Genomic DNA, 22,046 nt, shown 5'->3' with positions numbered 1-22,046 from the left:
CAAACCTATTTCAAAGCCCCATCTCAAATGATTTCTGTATGTTCTTCAGAAAAAAGCATTTTTCTGTCAACGGTCAGTGAAATTCAAATGAAATAGACACCGGCGATGATCACAGAGGCATTCAAATACAAGTAGCACGAACCTAAGACAGCCCTGGACAGCAGTTACATGTGGGCAATAGCAGCTGTGTGCAGTCAAAAGTGGTCATGTATGGTCCACAGTGGTCACATGTGGTCAGCATCAATCTAACACTCAGGTGATCATAAACGCAGCCAGCACAACACATGCTCTATGATATAGATCTGCCCTGGCCTTGTCCTTCAAACACGGGACAAGACCAGGGCAAAGACACTTTACACAAAAACTATGGAAATTCGACACTACAGCACCTGCAGGGAGATTAAAAACTCTTCCTTAGAATTTGGGAGATAACCTCCAAACCTTCCCTGCCCTGCCTGTACTGAAAAGAAGGAGATATGAGTCCAACTAAAGAAATTTTTTTGGACAGGCACAATATAGATTGGTCGTGTTAGTGTTAGATATATGAAGCACCTGGACTTTAAGCTACTTGCTATGAGCAGAAGTCCCGGATACAACCGCAGTTGAGCAGGTCCATTACGCTTGTTACAACAACACCCGAGACTCGTCTGGCCTCTGTACCTTCGCGGCCTCCACCATCCTGGCGGTGGCGTCGGCCAGCAGTTTGGCGGCGGCGAGCAGCTTCTTGGAGTTGTCCACGTCGATCTCCGCCTCGGCGTCCGACCTCATGGCGTTCACCAGGTCGGAGGTGGCCTGGGCCAGAACCCTGGCCTGGCGGACCATCTCACCTGCACGGGAGAGAGACGTATATGATCACGACACGGACGTGTTAGCGAAGCTGGGAGACGCCAGCTCCCCGGTCTCTCTCACCTTAACAACATTAAAGCAGCTAATGAACTACAGGCCATCAGTTCATTACAGGAGCTCTCCATTAACAGTGGATGCTGGACATTTCATAAACAGCTGGAGTCATACCTCCTTACAGCATTCCTCTGTTCTGGGAGACAGTTGGCCAGCACACCCTCTCTCCCCGCCTCTCCCCCCCCACACCCTCCAACCCCCCCAAGGTTTGAACAGAGAATCAACCTTTCTGCAATCTATTCTGGCTCTCAGTCCAAATCAAAAGGGCCGATGAAAAAAAATACCCCGTATTCCTTCCCGGCAGCAGGCATTTTTGAGCTGGGAGAGCGCCCACATTCTTCAATAAAAAACATGAAACACCTACACGCAGCGCAGAGCGGTTTCACCGCCGGGCTCATCTAAGGAAATGCACTCCTTTTTTCTATCTACCTTCTATACGCTTTGAAAACTACAAAGGAATTCACATGAAAATCAAGAAGACTCGTCAATGCTCCTTAAAACAACACATTTGTTCAGTTTACACAGTGATAGGTTCCTGCTTTCTAAATGCTTTAGCTAAAGCTTCATGCCAGATGATTTCTTTCAGAGTCAAAGGAGGGCCGGTCTTGATGAGGAGCAGATTTCCCTGCTCTTGTAGAGGTTTCAGGTGACATTTTTGCTACCTTTCCTCTGTCGACAGCCAGGCTTAACTCTTCTGACTCAAAGCAGGATCACAACAAAGACCTTCTGGCTTTCAGCACTTTCCGAAATTAAATATCAGTAGGTCACTTACAGTAATAAAAACTTGCAACTAACCAAAAATACCTCTGGGTGACAGTACCTTAGACCATTCTGCAGTGCCACATTTGGCACTGGTATGGTCTGAATTTTATCCAGATTGTTGCCTGAGAGTGATTTAGCAGGATGCACAACATAAAGCTTGTTTTTCTAATGTAAGTTTTGGGTAAATGTCCATTCCCTGACTATAGTGTCAGTAAACAGAACACACACATGGTCAGGGTAGATATTCCTGAGAAAAAGCTTAGACCTGATGTGAAAAACATTTTTGGAATATGTATGTCCTTCTGTTATATAATCTTTTAAAAATCCATTTAAGGATTAGTTGGCAAAATACAAGCCAGAAGATGCACCTGTTCAAGCAACATATTGCCAGGAAACCCACGGAAAAACAAAAAGAAAATTCCAGTTAACTTAACATATTGCATATTTTCAAACAAAACAGGAGAATAATGTCAGCCAAATAAACACATAGTTAATAGCACACATATCGTGCTCACTTTGTGACATTATCTTTGCAATTTAGAACTTGAATCATTAACGAATCAACGACTCGTTGGTAATTAAAAAGCAGTAAAAGCAGAGCTTCCAGCTCCGGGATCTCAAGCACGCTGTGAAATGTGAAAGGGTGGAACGGGCCGGGGCTGTGTGACAGCCGCTGAACTTCCAGGCAAAGAAAGCAGACGTCCTGCAAACTGGAATCAGCACCACTCGAGCGCGCGGTTCGGCCCGGCGCGGCCGCGCGTCCGCGCTCCAAACTGTTTCTGTAGCTAAAGCTCAGCGCCGGAGCCTCAGATATCTGCTATTGGATGGGTCTGCGGGGAGGCGACGTGCTCGCGAAGGGGGAAGCGCGCTCTGAGACAGCCGTCCAGCTACGGAGCGCGCAGGGGTTCATTGAATTTGATAGAGGCGGCACTAAATCAAATAATTCAATAAGCCGAAACGTACAATGGAAATGGATTTTGGTTCCTGGGTGGTACGCCCTGCAAAAGCAGCAGTCTGCGAATCGATGGGCCCCGTGTTTACGAACTAGAACCCCGACTGCACCGGCGGCGGTTGCGGCTCGGAACCCTGCGGGCCGACGCGTTAACGGCCGCTGCGTCTCCCAGGGAGGGAGGGTTTCGGTCAGGAGGGTTTTGGCCATCTCAGCGCGCAACAGCGCCTCCCCTGGCTGACCGAGCACCTGCGGTCAGCGACAGCCGCGCAGCTTAGCCTCCGGGCTGCAGAGCGAGGAGAACTACAGTCCTCGGAGCACAGTCGAGCAGTGGCACACCTGCCCAATTTAATACAGGGCACTGTAGTGACGTGACAGGTCTACAGCTATGTTTGGGCATTCTAAATGTAGCAAAAATGACAAGTATAAATAAAAGGCTTTTCCCAAAAAGAAAAAAAGGAAAGAAATTTACCGCTCATGCAATGCAATAAATTCCACTTTTATGTTATTGCTATCATCCTGTTATTGCTACAGTGTAATTTATGAAAATTCTACTGTGGTTACTGCATAGACACATCTGTTATGCAGTTCAGTCTCTTCTGTGAACAGGTAGGTAAGCTTTCTCCTTTAGTCAGTGTTTAAAGATGCGGCAGGATTGACAGGCAGAGCTGATGTATCTCCGGATGGTTAATCAGGTTCCCTTGATTATATTTCCTCAGCCTCTTTCCTCCATGTGAAAGTTTCACAGAGCAGTCAGTGAAATCCGGAATTTAGCTTATTTATTTCTGCCTTCTTGAAAAATTACCCTGCAGCTTAAATTACCATACATGCTTACATTAGCTCTACGTAGAATTGAATAAAACTTGTCATTTTTCTTGTACACAAAGACTGGCAGAACTACGAACAGACTACCTTTACAGCAATTAATACCAAAACAAAGGAAAATGGGACTACTATTTATGGCATCACGTTGCAGGCAATAATATGTTTAGTGGTCGCATACAGTAACAGGATTCTGCATTTTTATGCAGAAAAAATGTTTCTTTGATCATCTTCTGGTGTCTGACATTTGCATCATTTATTGATCATAATATTTACACATCCATTGCTACCATTACGAAATTCAAAAAGAAAGCGCTTAATTTGAATGGGGAGATGAAAACAAGATGTCGCACTCATTGAGCTAGCTTGCTCAATATGAGAAAATAAAATAAAACTCGCTCCTACGGGTTTTTCAATATTATCAGTCTGATAATAAAATTATGAACAGCATACATATATTGGGTAATTATTGTGATCTGACATATTATGGCAAAAATAGTTTTATCACAACCTAAGTGAAATAGTGTCAAACTCAGATTTTGAAAGATTTCAAAGATGCTCCATTCCATGCGCTGGCGTGAGCGTTGGTTAATTCTTACACAGCTTTCTATGAACTGAGTTTGGAAGGTTCATAGAGGTTGTGAAGTTGTCCAGCACATGAGCAGTTTTATGGATGTTCATATACACTGTAGCTATGTTTTACTTGGCCTATTATAAAAGAAATGTAGAAGAAATGTAAAAGAAACGGGACATTATAATCCTTTGCCAATCTAAAATCTACTGTATTTCCTATATTGGAAAAATCCTTTATAAAATCTTTTGTACGTCTCCTGGTTATACTTTTTGATTATTTAAATTTTTCATTTTTTAATTCAAGATTTTATCTCTTAAACACTGTGCAGTTAACTGTCAGGGGTGCCACAACATGAGAGTTAACACAGTTTACATCCTCACTCACAACCTCAGCTGTCACCATGGAGACAAATCTCCATTGAGCCAGCGGACAATGATGCACATCAATCAAAGTGGGGTCAGACTCGGCCAGAGCTTGGTCAGCGGTGTAAGAAAGGCAGCAGTGCCGCACGAGGTCCACTGTTGCGCCTACGCCGCCAAATCTCTGCCCCCCCCCCCCCAACTCCCCTTACCTCTCCCGCCACTCACCAGCATCCCCCATAGAGCAGAAGATGCTCTCGGTGACGGTCATGATGGTGTCGGTGGCCTGGTCGTAGCGGCCGATGGGCTCCCCTCGACTGGCGTAGTGGCGGACGTGCTGGAGGAGGTCGCTGAGCGCCTGGCTCACCACGCTGGCGGCCGCGCCCACCTGCCGCAGAAGCTCCGCCTCCTCGGTGGCCAAGTGGCAGGCCTTCACGCAGCCCTCCACCGAGCGGTCCACCAGCTTCCCCGCCTCCACCAGCTGCTCCTGGCACACCGGGGAGCTGATGGTGGGACTCACCACCTGCAGGAACACCAAATCCCACAATGCACCAGGAAACATCTTCCAAGTCATATCCCTCAGGGCACATACATCATACTGTCACTTCTACCGTATGCCATACTGCCTTTCTTGGTATAACTGAGCAAAGATAGGATATATGTCTAGTCATACCTTTTGTTACAATAGTTGTCTATTAGATTTATATTAGACTAACTGATTATAAATGGGCCTCTGTGCCTTCAGGTGTAATATATCCCAAAATGCATCACGAAACAAGACCAATGAGTGGACACAATGTGTATTACTGTTAACTTCTCATGACCTCACAGCGCCCTCTAGCTGTGCCACAGAGCAGCGCCCCAGAGAGCTGTGCCAGGCGGGTGGAACGGTACCTTGGCACAGGCCACCAGCTGGGAGGTGGAGAGGGCGCACTGGGTAGCAGCTGAGATCACCCTGTTCTGCAGCGCCGCGTCCTCCGCCACCTGCGCCACGTTCTTGGCCTTCAGCACCAGCATGGCGGCGGCGTTGGCCACCGCTTTGGCCAGGGTCATCAGGACGTCCTGAGAAATTCAAACGTAAGCACTGAGCATTTCATAGAGGGATAAACGGATGAAATCAAAGACCAGATTCCAACAGTGCTGACGTCATGCCCATGGAGCAGAAGAGAGGCTCGCACCTGAAAGCGTTCGTCCGTCTCGCTCTCCCCGATTTGCCGCAGGAGGTCGCCGCTGGCCTGGCCGATGCTGCCTGCTGCAGTCAACACCGTCTGTCGAGGCTACAGAGCAATAGCACTGCATTTACTCAACAACCATAGGGGAGGGACACTGCACGATCACTGTAGCTTCACTGGTGACGAGTCACAACACTATTCACTTTGGTCTTATCACCACTTAACCACAGGCCAGAACTATCACTTTAGCAGGACATAAACTATTAGAACATTTTTCAAACTACTGAATGAATCCACTGAGCAAACATTTTTTTGCTCAATGGATTTTTTACCAACCTTTGGCCTCATTTGTAAGCTCTTTTGATTGATTTAGTTCTCAGTTCTTAATATCATACTCTGATGGCCTTCCTACGCTGTACTCTTTAGTAATAGCATTAAGACCTACTTTGTCAAGTTTCCGGTTTGTGTCAATAGAAATTGTGACTCGTTTCTGTACTGCTCCTATTTCTGCATCATTGTCAATAAGGACCTAGATGAGGGCTGACTGCACTTTCTACTTTCAGGTTTACATCTTATCAGTTGACTGTGCAGTCCATAACTTTGTGGTTCTGTGGTAGAACATACACCCACAGTGTGACACCCCCTTTCAGAAACCGCAAGCAATGTATTCACTGAATAATCCCCACATTCCTGGGATAAGTGCAATGCTGCAACACTTGTTTTATAAAAAAGGCTGGCTAATTAAGATGGAGGAAAACTAGATTTTCTTGAAAAAGAAAGATGTTGTCAGAAGCCGGCAGCCATCTTTAATTCCACTACAGAATCGACGCGCGCCCCGCTCTCTGCCGCTTCGTTAGCTAATCAAATCAAGCATGTAAGTGGGAATCCGGTCAGGCCGTCGACCCCCCACATCGAGAGACCGAGCCTGCAGAAACCGCGGGACATTCTTCTTGGCAAGGGTACGCGCAGTCCCTCGACCGGCAGGGGGGTTGAGGGGTTGTCAGGGCAGCGAGGGGTGGGGGGGGGGGGGGTGGCGCCTCTCACCTCGCCGGACGCCGGCTCCACGGCCTTCAGCAGGTCGGACACGGCCCCCGCCAGGGTCCTGGCCGCCCTCATGAGGTCCTGCCCGCTGCCCGCCTCGTCCTCCACCAGGGCCGCCAGCAGCTTGACGCCCTTGGACATCTCCGTCAGGTTGGAGGAGATGGTGGAGATGGCGCAGCCCACTGCCGTGTAGTCAGTGTCTGTGGGGTCCCCTGGAGGGCCAGAGAGCACCCAGAGAAACAAAATTATACAATTATACAGTATCAGTCAGCCTTATTCACCATTTAACATTCTATGTATGCAAGCAAAATCCATCAGGAGGATGAAAATTTTTTTTTTAAATTCTGAATAATAATAATAATAATAATAATAATAATTGAGTTAATGTAAGACTTGTGTTTTCCTACGAGGTGTCAGACTGCCGGATGGGGCCATTGCTCACGGAAAAGAGACTCGTTTCTCCCCAGAGCCTCCATTTGCATTTCCGCTCGGTTTGTGGCCTTGAGCGTGCTTAGTTACCTGGAGGCGAACAGCCTAAATCTGCTTCTCGCTACGTCTCCACAAAGAGAGTGACTCAGGGGCTAAACCAGGACAACAACGGTTCGATAAAAAAGGAGCGCGGTTTCAGCTCGACAATAACAGGGCGGCTGTGAAGCTGACTGTGCTGTACAGCAGATGGCTGAGGCTATTCACTTCTGGCTGCTGTGTCCTGTACGGCATCACCCAAGTGAAACTTAACTAGAAAACACACCAGTTCTGCTCCAGAACAAAAAGTTGAATATTTGTTAACGGAAACAAGGGTTATGACAAAGTAGGAGCTTTCAACTATCTAAAAGGAGAAACCAGACCTACTTAAAACCTCACCAGACACATTATCTGCAGCCTAAACCATTCGTAGTAATTAAAGGGACCAAAGTAGCTTGTTTGTTCTTTTTCCTCAATGTTGTTCGTTCTTTCCACAACACAATGATTCCAGAAGCAAATGGCAGGCCCAAATTATGTAGGTGCACACAATGACTCATATCTGAGTTCCGTCCGCGGAAAACGTCGGTTTGTATCATCTTCACCGTCTAACCGCGGCGCCGGGCCACTCCCCCGTCGCCGCGGGAAACGCCCACCTGCGGTGAGGTTGACGACGGACGCCGTGCCGGCGGTGATGGCATCCACCTGGGAGTGGATTTCGTGCTTGGACTCGTCAACTTTGTTCTGGACCCAGACCCGGGACGCCTGTCGGAGAGGGGGGAGGCCCAAACGCGATGAGTCACACTTCCGCAGCGGGGATTGAATAGCCGTGACTTAAGCACTTCAACCCCAGAGCCCATCTACTGTCTCATTATGCCTGCTCTACGGCCTGCTGCTGCGCTTACAGCCGATGCTCCCACACCAACGGAAACCTGCTAAACTCACACCGCTATATAACTATATACAGCATGCATGCAAACACCTACATACATAGATGTATAAATATACAATATATATTCTCACGCACAAAACTTAAATGAATTAAAACATGGATTGGTTATATTTGTGCTCAGACAATGATCAATGATCTTAAACAGGGTCTGTCAGTTTTTTACAGATAAAAAAAGATATCTTTGAAGAACATGCCTTAACATACCTGTTCTTACCACATTCAGTCCATCCAGGAACTTGAACATAATGAAAACATGAACGTAAATGAAGACCACAATAAAAGCTGCATATGGACTCCAGGATGGATGGAGGAAGGTTAGATATCAGACTACACAAGCCCGGGGGGGGGGGGGGTGGGGGGGGGTGGGGGTGGTGCAGGCCTGCTGGGAGGGAGGCGTGCTCACCATGTCCTGTCCCAGAGGGGGGAGGGTGTCCAGCTCCCCCAGGTCGGTCTGTGCTTGCTGGACGGCCTGCATGCTGGTGTTAATGGTGCCCATCAGAGCCTGCTGAGCTGAACTCTGAGAGAGCGAGAGAGCGCAAAGGAGGGGGGGAAAGACAGGGAGAATAAGAATGGGAGGAAGGGGAGGGGTGATGTAGGGAGACAGGGAGAGATGGGGAGGGACGGGGAGCAGAGAAAGAGGTTCATCCCAAGGGCACAGCGTCTCAGAGACAGTCATTCCGGAATGAAAAACCTCCCGAAGAAAGAGCAATGCACAGCCGACAGGTACGTTACAAACACAACAGCTTGGCACCAGCGTGACAGGAAGCCATTTTGAGAGGTAAGCACCGTGTTACTAATGGTGCTAATGACGAAGGGCTTCTATCTGAAATGGCCCCTGTGAAAAGCCAAAACCCATGCTTTACCATAACAATTATCATTAAACATGTGTATCAGACTGGGCCTTGAAATGAATACAGGTTTTTCTGCACAGTGTCAAGCTCAGTAAGCAGTTGAAAATAAACCAGCACATGATTCAACCAAACATGTTGACTGGGGTGTTATTTCAGATATAAAAGTCCTTTAAAGGGCCTACAGTTTGAGTCACAGGGGGGGGGCAGTGCTGTCTCTGCTGCCAGGACGTCCTGCTGTGGGGGTGAGGGGGGCGAGGAGACTCGCTCACCAGCGGTGCCATGTGTCCTCTGTGCATCTGGCCCGTGGTGACCTGCTGCTGGGCGGTGGGCATGGTGCCCGTGTTGAAGGACTCGGGGCCGACCGAACCCGAGCGCATGACGGCGGGCAGCGCCACCAAGCCGTGCTCCACCCGCCCCACCCGGTTAAACTGCTGCTGCAAGATGGTGGACCTGCCGGAAAAAGGAGGAGAGAAATACATACGTGCCCTGCACACAGACAGACGGTAACCACACACCCTGAGGCAATAATCACACACCCTGGGGCAATAATAACTCAGCCAGGGGTGGTACTAGCACAGCCACGGGTTATAATCACACAACTGGGGATAATATTCACAGAAACAGGGATATAGAGTCATGTGATATTATAAGGGATTAATAGAGTGGTGTGATATTATAAGGGATTAATAGAGTCATTTGATATTATAAGGGATTAATGGAGTGGTGTGATTTTATAAGGGATTTGTAGAGTGGTATGATTTTATAAGGGATTAGTAGAGTGGTATGATTTTATAAGGGATTAGTAGAGTGGTGTGATTTCATAAGGGATTAATAGAGTCATGAGATTTTATAGTGGGGTGCAGAATGTATTTCAGATGATTTATGATAGCAGAACAAGGAACACAAGTGGAAATCAGTGGGGTGAATATCACACTAATATCACAAATTTTTTTTTCCCCCACACAGTTGTGAAAATAAATTAAGGTAATTCATGGGTTAGCTTGCCACGTACTTGAAGCAGACCCTTCTTCTCCGTTCAAAACCAGGCTTCACACAGCACTTAACGAACTCCAGACAGACGGAAAAACGGTGTGCCTCGACGGACTAAACAACCCGTTCTCCGCACAGAGCCGTTTTATTTTCTGATGATTGCATTGTTGTGATGATTGTTTGATTACAGGCCGCTGTGAAATCGTGTCGCGGCGCCTCCTTCCTATTCCGTGTCCGCCGCTCCGCTGCCCTCGAAATTACAGCAGGCAATGAGCGCGCCACTTCAGGAGAGTCCAAAACAAGAGCCTTTTCAGCATCCGATTGATAATTAAAGCTGCCAAACACGAGGCAGCGCTTTCGCTTCTGTCTCGTGTCTTTGAGCAAAGACAAAGAGATAATTACTGTATAAACAGCACAGCTGTGATACTCAATATTTATCAGAGGGTTTATATATACCAACTAGCAACTTGTTGCTATGCACTACTGGGGTGAAATGCAGTCCTGTAGTATTATGGTCTGGCTCCTATTTGATTCAATGAGAGGTAATGACCACTGAAGCAGAAGAAAAAGGGAGGGTGGGGGGACGGATGGGGGGTGGGTGGGGGGGGGTGTTTCTTAGATCATAAGATTTTTAATGACCTGGATATTTTTCAAGATGTAATAATGTCTCTGTTTCTGTCCTCGAGCTGCATATTTTAGCAGAGATGGAAAAAATTACATTTTGCTCGGGAGAACCAATATGAAGAGAATGGTTTCACCCTGCACACAAACCGTTTTCATTATATCATGATCGCTGCAAGTAGAGAAGGGTGAAAAAAGAAAAAACACCAATCGAGTTAAGGATGTCCTCTTTTTTTTCTTCTCGAGATGTGCCTTCGCTATTTCCACATTCCCTACCCTCCAAGTGCAGACGAGCACACACACACACACACACACACACACACACACACACACAAACACACACACAAGTATTATGATATGCAAAACCAGTCCTCAGATGCATATTTACTGTACATGCACTTGCTCTCAATTGTGCCAGTTCCAATTTGTGACAGAAGGCACTGTCTCCACAGAGACATTAGAGAGAATATTAGACTGTAATGCAAATACCCATTTACACTGTCTGCATTGCCTACTGCTCTGCACCCTATGATGAACATTAGCATACAATACAAACACCCCGTACTTTTTGGGCGAGACTGATTCTTCCAGCATTGTAGATTCTTCATCGCCCTCTAAGCCAAAACGATCCTTGCTTTGCTTCTGCAGAAAAAAGAGAGAGAGAGAGAAAGAGAGAGAATGATTTAGATAGATAGATAGATAGATAGACAGACCGACACACAGATAGATAAATAGATAGTCAGAAAAAAATAGACAGACACAAAGTGTGTGTGTGGAGAGTGAGCGTTTGTGTGAGAGATAGACAAATAAGAAGAGACAGTGAGAGAGGCAAAAGAGAGAGAGAGAGAAAGAGAGAGAGAGAGAGAGCCAGAGATGCACCAAGACACTTAAGCACAAGACAATGGAAATGGCTCTCATTGCATTTTGATGACTTCACTCATTTCTGATGTTGTAATTATAAACAGAATCATTTACTGCATGGCCGAGCCAAACAATCAGAAACACTCTTCTGAGAGTTACTACATTTTATCATTCAATCACACTTTCCCTCTCCTCCCTACGCACCGACCAGGACACGGGCACTCCAGCCCTCCACAGAACTGTCCCTCTCACCTTCTTCAGGATTATGTCGATGTACCCCGCAATGAGCTGGGAGATCTGCTCCCCTTCGGTGGTTTGGACAGAATAGTAGCTCTCCTGGTACTCCCCGAAATCCTACGTAAAGCAGGGTCAATTAGGGGAAGTTTGCATCACACACTCGATCAAAGGGTGAGTTTCACAAATCATTGCTTTTTGTCGCTTATTTATTTGACAGACTGTTCTCCAGAGTGACTTAAATTACCAGGCTGTCAGGGCTAAGTAAATATAGCATGTATCATAACATCAGTTAAGACCAAGGGCACGGCTACAGAACAAGTGGCACATGGAGAAAAAGCGAAAGACTGAAAAATAACAAATACAGTGCAGTGCGTAAGTACACTATTTTGTGTTTCGGCTCTGTACTCCAGCACATTGGGTTTGAAATGAAACAATGAATATGAGCTTAATTATGAGGGCATTTACATCCATATTGGGTAATCTGTGTTGGAATTACAGCCCTTTTTATACATAGTTCCCACATGTTAGGGAGCAAAAAGTAAATGCACAATTGGTTTCCTACTGTTTTTTGGCCAGTTGTGTGTTGTTGCATCATTAGTTCATGTACTTCATATGTGCTGGAGTACAGAGCCAAAACAGCAAAAATACATATGGACAGCACAGGATATAACAGCTGTTATTACCCTAGCTTAAAATGTGTAGAAAATAGAGAGCCTAACAACGATCCTGAAGACAAACTAGCTATGTGTGTGTATGTCAGGAGCGTATCAGCATAAATGTCATGATGTAACTGCTGTTTAATGAGAAAGCAGTGATTGTGTATAATTGTTCTTGTGGATGTGCCATAAGAACCCACAGTGCTTTGCAGTGCCATGTGACTTCCCAGTACCCAATGCACATTCTGGCTGTGCTGTTTGTTTAAAAAACTCTCTCTCCATTCTCAAGCCCTGACATTACACTTTTTAAATTACACCATTCAGGTTTTTATTTTCTAAAACTAGTATCCATGCAGATAACTGAATTGCTCATGAGACGATAATTTGTGGCTTGAGTTGGCTTTGAAAGTTTCAGAAGCGCAACATCTGTTCATGAGCCTTCAGTCAGAGAGTTGATTGGGCTGCAGAAGACCTACACTGCTGAATGTCAGGCCTTGTGAAACTCAAAAAAAGGAAAGACACTGAAAGGACCTGATACGTCAGGCTCATCGAGAGAGCCAGGCCTTTGTAGTCACCACGCTGGGCGTCGGCTAAGAGGGTCGTCTGTGAACGAGCGGGTGCCGGGGGAATTGCTAAATAGCCCCACTCACACACCAAAGATCAAGACCCATTACGCTCTCTCTCTCTCTCTCTCTCCACGGCCGCGAGCGCTCTGCCGGTGCAGCCGAGACCCGCGGTGGTGCCAAAGAGAGAGACGGAGGCCCACTGAGCGTGTGCAGGAGTGTGATTGGCTGCCCGAGCCGGACACCTTGGTCTTTAGCTCGGCGAGGAGAGGCAGCGGGGTCTCTGGTCTTGCTGTGCAGACAGAGAGGCCGAGGCGTCACTGCATGACTGGAGATGAGAGCCAAACTACGCAAGGCTTCTCAAACCCTCAGTACATACAGCCAAGATAGGATTAGCAGGAGTTCTGTACTGGAAAGAACTGTATGCTATAGGCAAGACACAGACCAGACATAGAGCTCTGAAAAATGATCCCTGTGTTTGCTGGTTTGTTAAATGTAGGGATAAATATTTTTTTTTTAGAAGATAACAAGATGGCACCCTCTCTACTCATTAGTTTTGGGAGGAAAAAAAATATATATTACATTTCCGTTACAACTTTTGTGTTCTTCAAAAGACAGACTTCACAGAGAAGTTCAGATAAAATATAAAAGAGGCTACAGAGTGCAAAAAAATACCAAAATCTGAACTTCAAAGCCGGGTTCATTGAAAAAAAGGCCGAATACATAATTCGGAATGAAGCTACTGCTCTTATTGGCAAGATTTCCTTATGCTCGTTAGCTAACAATGACTGCATAAAGAATCACACTGGCGTTGTGAGACACCGCTAATGAGCACTCTATCAATAAAGAGGGCTCAAAGAAAACTCACAGGAGATGAGAGGAGTAGCTAACAAAGTAAAAACATGGCACAAAATAATTTACAACTCAGGTGTTCCTCGTTACTCTGGTATTTATGTAGAGTCAGGCCATTTGCTGAAATTACCATAAAATAACAGAGTAAGGAAGTAAAACAACCAGCGAGCGATGCGTTTCTCCCGCGACTTCTGCCAGCTCTCCTGTGCTCTCTACTGCAGCCTATAGTGTGGACTCCCTGACTAAATGGCAGGGAATGTCCCTGTACTGAGAATGGGGGGTGCAGCCACCGGACAGAGATTCAGTCCGTGCCTGCTTCTGCTGTATGTTCGGATGGGTGGGCGAGGAGGGCGGAGGTGTGTAGGCGGACCCTACCAGGGTGAAGCTCTTGGGGGAGGCGGCCCATCTCTTCACGGTGGTGAGCGGCCACTCCTGGACCACGTCTTTGGTCTTCTCCTCCACGCGCATGACGGACTCTTTGGTAATGCCCAGCAACCGCGGGACGAGCTTATTCTTGCTTTTCATTTTTTCCTGAAAAAAAAAAATGCAGCATAACACATTTATGTGATTCATGAGGAAACTGCTCATTTTTAATATGGGAAAAACCTGCTCTTAAAAGCCTGGTTGTTTTTTTTCTTACAGCCACAAAATAATCTATCAATCACAGCAGAAAAGCAAAACGCACTTCAGCGGATGTATCTCTGCATCTTAGATACCAAGACTCACTTAACATGTCTGCAGCATTCCTCCCATGCAAAGCCCCTAACTCCCTCATCCTAACAGTTGGCTATCTCAAGGGAGACCTCAGAGAGTGGTGAGGTGGTGAGATGCAAGGTGGGGTACGGACATTGGTGGGGGGGAGGGGAGGGGGGTGCCCGGTTAAAAATACTTTAAAAATAGAAGTATTTCATATTCCAGATTTAGATAAAAGACACCCCCTCCCATCCACTGGGATCAGAAAACAACAAAACAAACTTCTAATCTCTTGGTCCACCAAGCTGTCTGTGATTATCAGTGTTTCGGCGAAAGAGTGGCTTCTCATCTGAGCAAAGAATAAATATTTGAGCAGCGCTCGTTACTGTTCAAGCATAAATGCCAGGCTAATGAGACCAGCTCTTTCCATCAAATTTATCTTTAATACGCTCGGCTCGCCATCAATCACTGTTTTCAGCAGGCATTAAATACAAGGGCCTGCCTTACACGCTTTTTATAACGTTCTGAAGTGACTTCAGCAAACCGTTAAATGGCCCAGGGTTTAAACAGCAGAGAAGGAAAATAACAGCGCGCTTGCCGCACAAAGCTCATCACGCGGGGCCTGAAACATGTCCGATTCATTACTCAGAGCCTTCCGATGAAATCTCCATTCATCAAGTTCACCGTCATGAATCAAGTTCATTTCCTCACCGGGTGAACCAGCCGAGGAGAAGCAATTGGGATATGAACTGCTGCACGCTCGGCTGTAATTAATTAAACACTTCATCGGCGTTTTAATCAGCGAGATAATAGATAATGTGGTCAGGGGGAAAAAAAAGACCTAAATCTAAGGACTCAGGTATGCACGTTTCTCAGCCCTGCCGCACACGCCAGAAGAAGACATCTGGGACATCTGGCGGTCTTAAATTCACCGCTCAGGTGGAGTTTAAGCTCTTTTGAGAAGCTTTCTTTGCCGTGTCTCCAGACCCATCCTAAAAGAAGCAGAAATTGTAATATCTGCGGGCTGTTTATGGAGGCCATTAGGAAATTTGATATACAGTGGGTCCACATCAAATGACAAAAATAAACGAATAAAGGAACGGCGCTGAGCGGCTAATCCGTTAGCGTGTCCACTTGTTGCAGCAGCAGAAGGTGCAGCGACACGCGGCACTAAAACGTCTCATCAATTCTGGCTTGCGGTGGAAAGCCGAACCGCGTCCTTTCTTCACGACGCCGCGCGCGCTCGCTGATCGCCCGGGCGCTGAGGCGTACATTCTGCCGCGCCTCCCTCGGCCCTTCTCCGGCGGCTCACCGCTTACCTTCACCAGGAAGAAAGACACGCCGTACGTGCGCAGGGACCTCGCCAGCTTCACATACTTCACTTTGGCCTCGATCTCGCTCATCTCCCCGCAGCTCTTGTGTTCCTGCAGATCACAGAAACACACACTCCGAGTCCGGCCCGCTCAGGGGTAGCAATGGATTACATGTAATCTGCATTACGCAATCAGATTACAAAAAACGAAGTACCTGCAATCAGCACATGAGATTTTGTAAAATGTGCACAATCTGATTGCAGTGATTTTTCTGAAGATAACATTTTGGATTGCTTTACAATGCAATGCACGCACACATGTACACACATACACAAACAACCTGTACAAACACATGCAAACACACAAAAGCACAATGCATACACACACACTAACACCACAGACATCAATCTCACACACACACACGCAACTACACAAACCACATGTACATACAAGAGGATGAGCAGGAAGTGGGTGTATGTTTGTATCTGCACATTTAAAGAAAATGTATGAAACCAAAGTCTTGATAGAAACACAAACTAATGTATATTGCTAAAAAAAATAATTAAATAATTCTAACATTTACTTAGCTAATTAAATTTTAAGTAAATCAAAAGTAATCAGATTACATAGCATGTTTTGAGTACTCCAACAGATTAAGATACTAAATAGATATTGTCATGGAATTTGTAATTAGTATCAGGTTACCTGATTTTCTCCAAACACTGTGCACTTCTAATGCAAGATTCAATAAACCCCAAGGAACCTTTTCATAATTTTCAAAGACCTTATTCAAGTGAATGACCCTACAACTGACTTACCATTTCTCTAAAAGGGTAAAACAGTTTTTAATGGAAAATTCTATCCCAGAATAACCATTTTATTCTGCCTGCTTTTATAAACTCATCCCCAATGTCACCGAATTCACACCATCTTGAACTGTAGATATGAGTAGCTCCAAAGAATGAAGGGGTTTTATAAAATGCACTCAACAGAAAGCACATTCAAGCACTGAGCAAAACCCAAAGCGCTTACACAACCTTGAACTTTCCATATTCAAGTAAAGACATTTCAAGTGTTTCACGAACCCGTGGGAACCCTGTCCTGCGGTCGAGGATAAAACATGAAGCTCGAAGGGACAGGGATCGTCAGAGCGCTAAAACAATGCACTCTACTGTACGCAAAAACACACATCCACCAATGAGTCACAAGCAGGGGGAGGCTCGACAATACTTGAACTCGAACTTAACTCCGCGGTCTAAAAATATACGAGATAAGCTGTACCTGAAAGATCTTTTTTTCAGACCCCCTCTGTTTAATGTACTCTTTGGGCAGAAATTCCTTCAGGCTGGAAAAACAAAGCAACATTATGCAATGAAACATTATGCATTCGCATTCGCAAAGCAAAAACACATTCAATTTTATGTTATTGGGAAGAAAAAAAAATCACTCTCAACTGACAGTGGTAATCATTTCTGGAATTTTAAATAATTCAACCAAACATTTACGGATAAATAATTCTGCTCTGTAACTGACATTTCACATGATGAATCTCAGGCTTGGAACCACATTCTAACTGTTGAATATATTTTTCTAGCTGCTGAGCAATTTGTTCCATCTCGTAGCCAGGAATTTCCTTTCGCTTCTGTTACTGCAAAACACAGGGGCTGAGTCTCAAATGGTCCACTAGTTCCCTGTATACTGGACTAATGGGGGTGTCAGCCGATTTCCAGAAAATGGCTGACACCCTTGTTAGTCAACAGTACAGGGAACTAGTGGACCATTTGAGGCTCAGCCAGGATGTCATGTGCCCGGGCAGCCGCTCTGGTACAACGAAGACCCACTTACTCCAGGAAGCCCGGCTTGTGTTTGTGCTCCACGTGCGGTCCGAACTGGATCTGGGCCTGGATCCCGCCAAACTCGCCGGCCTTGTCGAAAGACACGGGGTGGGATCCGTTCAGGATGTCGTCCCGCGCCTGAGGGAGAGGGGGGGCTTCGATGATTTCGAAGCATATACAATGCAAACTCCTGCCACACAATACAATGAGGAAACGGGATAATATGCATTTCTTTTGCATGTACCTTGGTGACGCATTATAACAGCGCCGCCTACAGGGTTAATTCCACACCTGCGCAGCGCTTGATTCCACACCTGCGCGGCACTAAAGCGTTAACGCAGCGCTGGGCTTTTGGCGATGAGGTAACTTTAAATAGAACGCGGGCTCGCTCACCTTGGCTAGGCTCTAAAAAGAGAGCGCAGGCTCTGAATTGAAACAGCATGTGTCCTTGGATGGGGAGGAGGAGGAGGCAGGAGGCAGGAGGCAGGAGGGGCGAGGGGGGAGAGGGGGGGTATTAGAGGGGAAGACAGGCTGCTAATGACTCTTGGAGGGCCCCCTGATGGAGAGCGTTTCGCGCATTTGGACATGATGTCATCCCTTCTCCTGCACTTAGAGACAGTTGGCCTTTCCCAGGGGGAGATATTAATCTCCGCGCAATTAGACAGCACATCTGACAGGGCTGTCCTCTGCGGTGGAGATGAAGAGACCGTGCTTCCAGGCAAGACACCTGTAGCAACGCTGGAGACCTGCGCAAACCGCTCCATAAATAATCCCGTGCTTCTACTGCGTGCATCAGACAGGTCAGAAAATTAAACAAACGCACATAAGTGTCAGGGCAACATCAACCGCCCTCAGCACACACACACACACACACACAAATCAATAACAGAGCTATGCAACAGGCCATCATTTTGTTCTGTGATATTGACAATAATATTGGGAAAGGTACTGGAAGTAATGATGATGAAGATGAAGCTGATGAAGTCCCCGGGTTGGCCTGCTTCTCCTGAGTGATGTAAGGCACATTAATTATACGCGCCCATGTTATTCTAATAGAGCCTCTCTCTCAGCAGCTCACAAAAACACATCAAATCCACTTACACTCACAGCACACACACACACGCGCACAGACACACACACACTCACAGCACACACACACACGCGCACAGACACACACACACACACACACGCACGCACGTATGCACACATACACGCACACACACACACACACACACACACACGCACACACACACACACACACACACACGCACACACACACACACAAACACACGCACACCACACACACACACACACACACACACACACAGCTCTGCTGGCACTCTTAGCCCTACTCTAATGACCACAGTGATAAAGCGAGATCAGCAGAGCAGGAAAACGCGGAGCCAAATGAGGTGAAAGCTCTGACTTCAGGGCGCAGCGGCCAATGAGGGAGCGGCAGTGGGCGGGGTTATGGCAGCTTAAAGACAGATCTCTCAGCGCCCAAACCTCACACTCATCCAGAGACTCAGACCCCCACACAGCCGCACGCTGCGTCAGGTGTGATTAATCGCTCCTCGCCACTAAACATGCACCCGTTCTCCATTTTCATTATGCTGCAGACACAATGCCCAGAGTCCTGATTACTCAAGTACTTCTTCATAGACAGCACAAGTCCTTTAAGAGAACAATGGTGCATTTGCACAACTCTTCCCGTGCAGGTCCATAAAACGGGTAAGAAAGGCTAGCTGTCTTGCACATATAAAAGAAAATATCACATAGGTTCAGGTACTGTGTTGCTGTTTAATGGTAAATATAAGAGCTTCATGTGCAGTGTTGTGTATAAAGGTAAATATTACAGGTGCAGGTGCTGTGTTGTGTATAATGGCAAATATTAGAGGTTCAGGTGCTGTGTTGTGTATAATGGTAAATATTAGAGGTTCAGGTGCTGTGTTGTGTATAATGGTAAATATTAGAGGTTCGGTTGCTGTGTTGTGTATAATGGTAAATATTAGAGGTTCAGGTGCTGTGTTGTGTATAATGGTAAATATTAGAGGTTCGGTTGCTGTGTTGTGTATAAAGGTAAATATTAGAGGTCCAGGTGATGTGCTGTGTGTAAAGGTGAATATAGCGAGCTGTATGAAGGGAACCTGCTGACCTGCACATACAGAAGGTTGAGCTGTACGGGGTCCCTGGAGTCCACGTTCTGATCCGAGTAGAAGAACTTACGCCTGAGCAGCAGCGTCTCGCTCTCCTCCACGCCCTGCTCCCGAAATGTCCGACTGTGATCCAGCCAGTTCACTGAGAGACAGAGACGGAGAGAGAGATAAGCAGAGAAAGAGAATATTAGAGGGAGAAAGAAAAATAGAGGGAGACAGAGAAAAGTAGAGGGAGAAAAATTACATATATTGAATTGAATTTGAGAGAAAGAACTGAGACAGCACACACATTCCGATCAAAGGTGGGCTACCCCCACAGGAAGGAGTCCACAGTGGCCATTTCTACAGGCCCAGAGGAAACCTGCTTCTCTGCAGGGAAAAACGTGTCCCCTTCACACGCAGAAGTTTGGACCTCTCGACCAGGGCTGTACAACACCTCTGAAATGCTCACTCATTCGACTGCCATGCCTCCGAATTACGGCCTGCAACCTCAAACCATGCACTCAAAGCTACCAACGGGAAAGCTGACAAACAAATGGTACAAATTCAGTCCGTGTGAAAACATCATTTACGGCACCTGAAATATTTTTGTGCCTTCATCCTTTTTTTTGCCGCATATGGTGAATAGTTTTTAAGTATTGGCAGTTGATACAAAATTTATGCAGATAAAGGAGTCGAAATGAATCCGTTTAGCGATAATGCTTTGAAGGTTATTGCTCCCCTTAGTCCCTAGGCTGTAGATAATAAGGTTAACAGCATTACACCACTGGGAATCAGTTTGATACTCATGAACTCCTCTTGACTCAACTAATTAAAATTTCCTGTCGTGTGTCCTTACATAATTAACCCTGGTGGAGAACACAAGCGGCTGACAAAGGGGGGGGGCCGCCCCCGCCCAAATCATTAGGGAAATGAGTTTTGGCTCTTTATTAAATTGACGCGCGAATAAACTCAGGGGGGCAGGTTACGTGCCACGACCTCCTAAAAGCCCACTGAACACCAAATCGCGCTTTGCAAGAACTTTCAGAAGCAGATAAGCAGACAATGCTGTTTTACATATGTGACATGCAAACCAGCTGATGAAAAAACACGTGTATAAGAACAAAAATCCGGCTGGACAATTTCCAAGGTGTGTAATATTTGAGGTCAACTGATTCAAATGGCGTCGTCTGGTCAACTTCTGATTCTAAACGCTTCGCTGCCACACTCCCGTTCATTGTGATACTGTGGCAAAACTGATGCCGATGTCGGGGTCAGTTGGTGGCAGCACTGCTTCACAGCTCCACTGAGGGAAAGCAAGAAGCGAAAGTTCCCTCTCACCAGAGGTCCTCTCCGGCCAATCAACCTTCCCTTAAAATCCATGGCAACGGAGATCAGCGAGCTTCTGACAAACATCTGCGCGCTTACACAACAGGAAACAATGCGTCTCCAGGTCAGGCCGGAAAAACAAACGGACGGCTCACCTTGGACGTCGCCTCCGGGGTGCGACCAGTAAATATTTCACGCTGTCAAAGGGCCTATGACTATTACTTCTGCTTCGTGCTCCAGGGGTGAAAAATTAAATTACATTTTTTTTTTGGTTTATCTATCAAAGGGGTTTCAAGGCAGGAGAGATGGCCTCGAGGTGAGGGCTCTGAGGGTTCAAGGCCTTACAGATGAATACTACTGAGACGATCGAAAACTCACTCCCTAGATGACCAACCACCGAGACAACTGTGATTTGTCCACCCCCCCCCCCTTACTTTGACTCAAAGAGGGGTTGTGATATCCTTTGCTGGAGAGGGGGCCTGGGTGCCCGTTACTATGCAGTTATTTCCTCACAGCCCTGATGCCACTATTTTATACCATACTGCAGCCACAGATGTTACAGCGTACCACTTTTTCATGCCCTCTAGTGGCACGGAGGTGTAACAGCAGGATAATACCGTGGAGCACAGGGCGAGGCAGACGGGAACTCACGATCGTCATCCGTGTGCAGCTTGGCCTTCAGCTTCTCCATCTTCCTCTCGTCTCTCAGCAGGGACCTGTCCTTCCTCAATGTCCCCGAGCCTTCCTCCCGCCTGTCCTCCACCTGCTCCTGGATCAGCGAGTACTCCTCATAGTTGGTGATTCCTGAATGGGAAGGGGGAGGATGAGAGCTGACCTCAGAACAGTTGGCTCTGTGCCTTATCAGTCCCTGAATGGTGAGGGAGGAAGAGCTGATCTCAGAACAGCCGTCAGGGCCGCGTAGCCCCATCCCTCCAGCTCCCAGGAGCCAACAAGAGGAAACTGGAATTCAACTGAAGGGGAGAGAGAGCGGGCAGGAGTCTGGAAGCCCTGCGTCGGCCCGTCCGCCCGCCTGCGCGGAGATCTGCCAGGTACCCGTCCTGCGCCCTCGCTCAGTTTCACTCGGGCTTCCGTCCGCCGTAATTGAGATGTATCGCTC

The 22,046-nt window shown here is 46.8% G+C and overlaps 1 protein-coding gene across 3 annotated transcripts in view; it reads right to left on the bottom strand.

The window, feature by feature from the left end:
- LOC118215298 (talin-2-like) overlaps nucleotides 1-22,046 on the bottom strand; it is a 127,246-nt gene that overhangs the window by 44,240 nt on the left and 60,960 nt on the right. For all 3 annotated transcript variants that reach the window (XR_004762803.1, XM_035395941.1, XM_035395942.1), the window contains exons 6-21: nucleotides 21,581-21,733; nucleotides 19,621-19,763; nucleotides 17,476-17,603; nucleotides 16,912-16,975; nucleotides 15,637-15,741; nucleotides 14,000-14,155; nucleotides 11,569-11,670; nucleotides 11,021-11,097; nucleotides 9,114-9,294; nucleotides 8,397-8,510; nucleotides 7,698-7,806; nucleotides 6,583-6,791; nucleotides 5,545-5,643; nucleotides 5,261-5,428; nucleotides 4,595-4,889; nucleotides 661-827 (exon numbers count right to left, since the gene is read on the bottom strand). Coding sequence is in view for 2 of the 3 variants with exons in the window: in XM_035395941.1 (XP_035251832.1) it covers nucleotides 661-827; nucleotides 4,595-4,889; nucleotides 5,261-5,428; nucleotides 5,545-5,643; nucleotides 6,583-6,791; nucleotides 7,698-7,806; nucleotides 8,397-8,510; nucleotides 9,114-9,294; nucleotides 11,021-11,097; nucleotides 11,569-11,670; nucleotides 14,000-14,155; nucleotides 15,637-15,741; nucleotides 16,912-16,975; nucleotides 17,476-17,603; nucleotides 19,621-19,763; nucleotides 21,581-21,733 (2,270 nt within the window). In the remaining variant the exon portion in view is untranslated. The remainder of the gene's footprint in view (nucleotides 1-660; nucleotides 828-4,594; nucleotides 4,890-5,260; nucleotides 5,429-5,544; nucleotides 5,644-6,582; nucleotides 6,792-7,697; nucleotides 7,807-8,396; nucleotides 8,511-9,113; nucleotides 9,295-11,020; nucleotides 11,098-11,568; nucleotides 11,671-13,999; nucleotides 14,156-15,636; nucleotides 15,742-16,911; nucleotides 16,976-17,475; nucleotides 17,604-19,620; nucleotides 19,764-21,580; nucleotides 21,734-22,046) is intronic.

The sequence above is a fragment of the Anguilla anguilla genome, chromosome 16, assembly GCF_013347855.1.
Source record: "Anguilla anguilla isolate fAngAng1 chromosome 16, fAngAng1.pri, whole genome shotgun sequence".
Taxonomy (NCBI): domain Eukaryota; kingdom Metazoa; phylum Chordata; class Actinopteri; order Anguilliformes; family Anguillidae; genus Anguilla; species Anguilla anguilla.
Note: the sequence above shows the minus strand (reverse complement) of the source record. Positions and strands in the feature narration are given on the sequence as shown.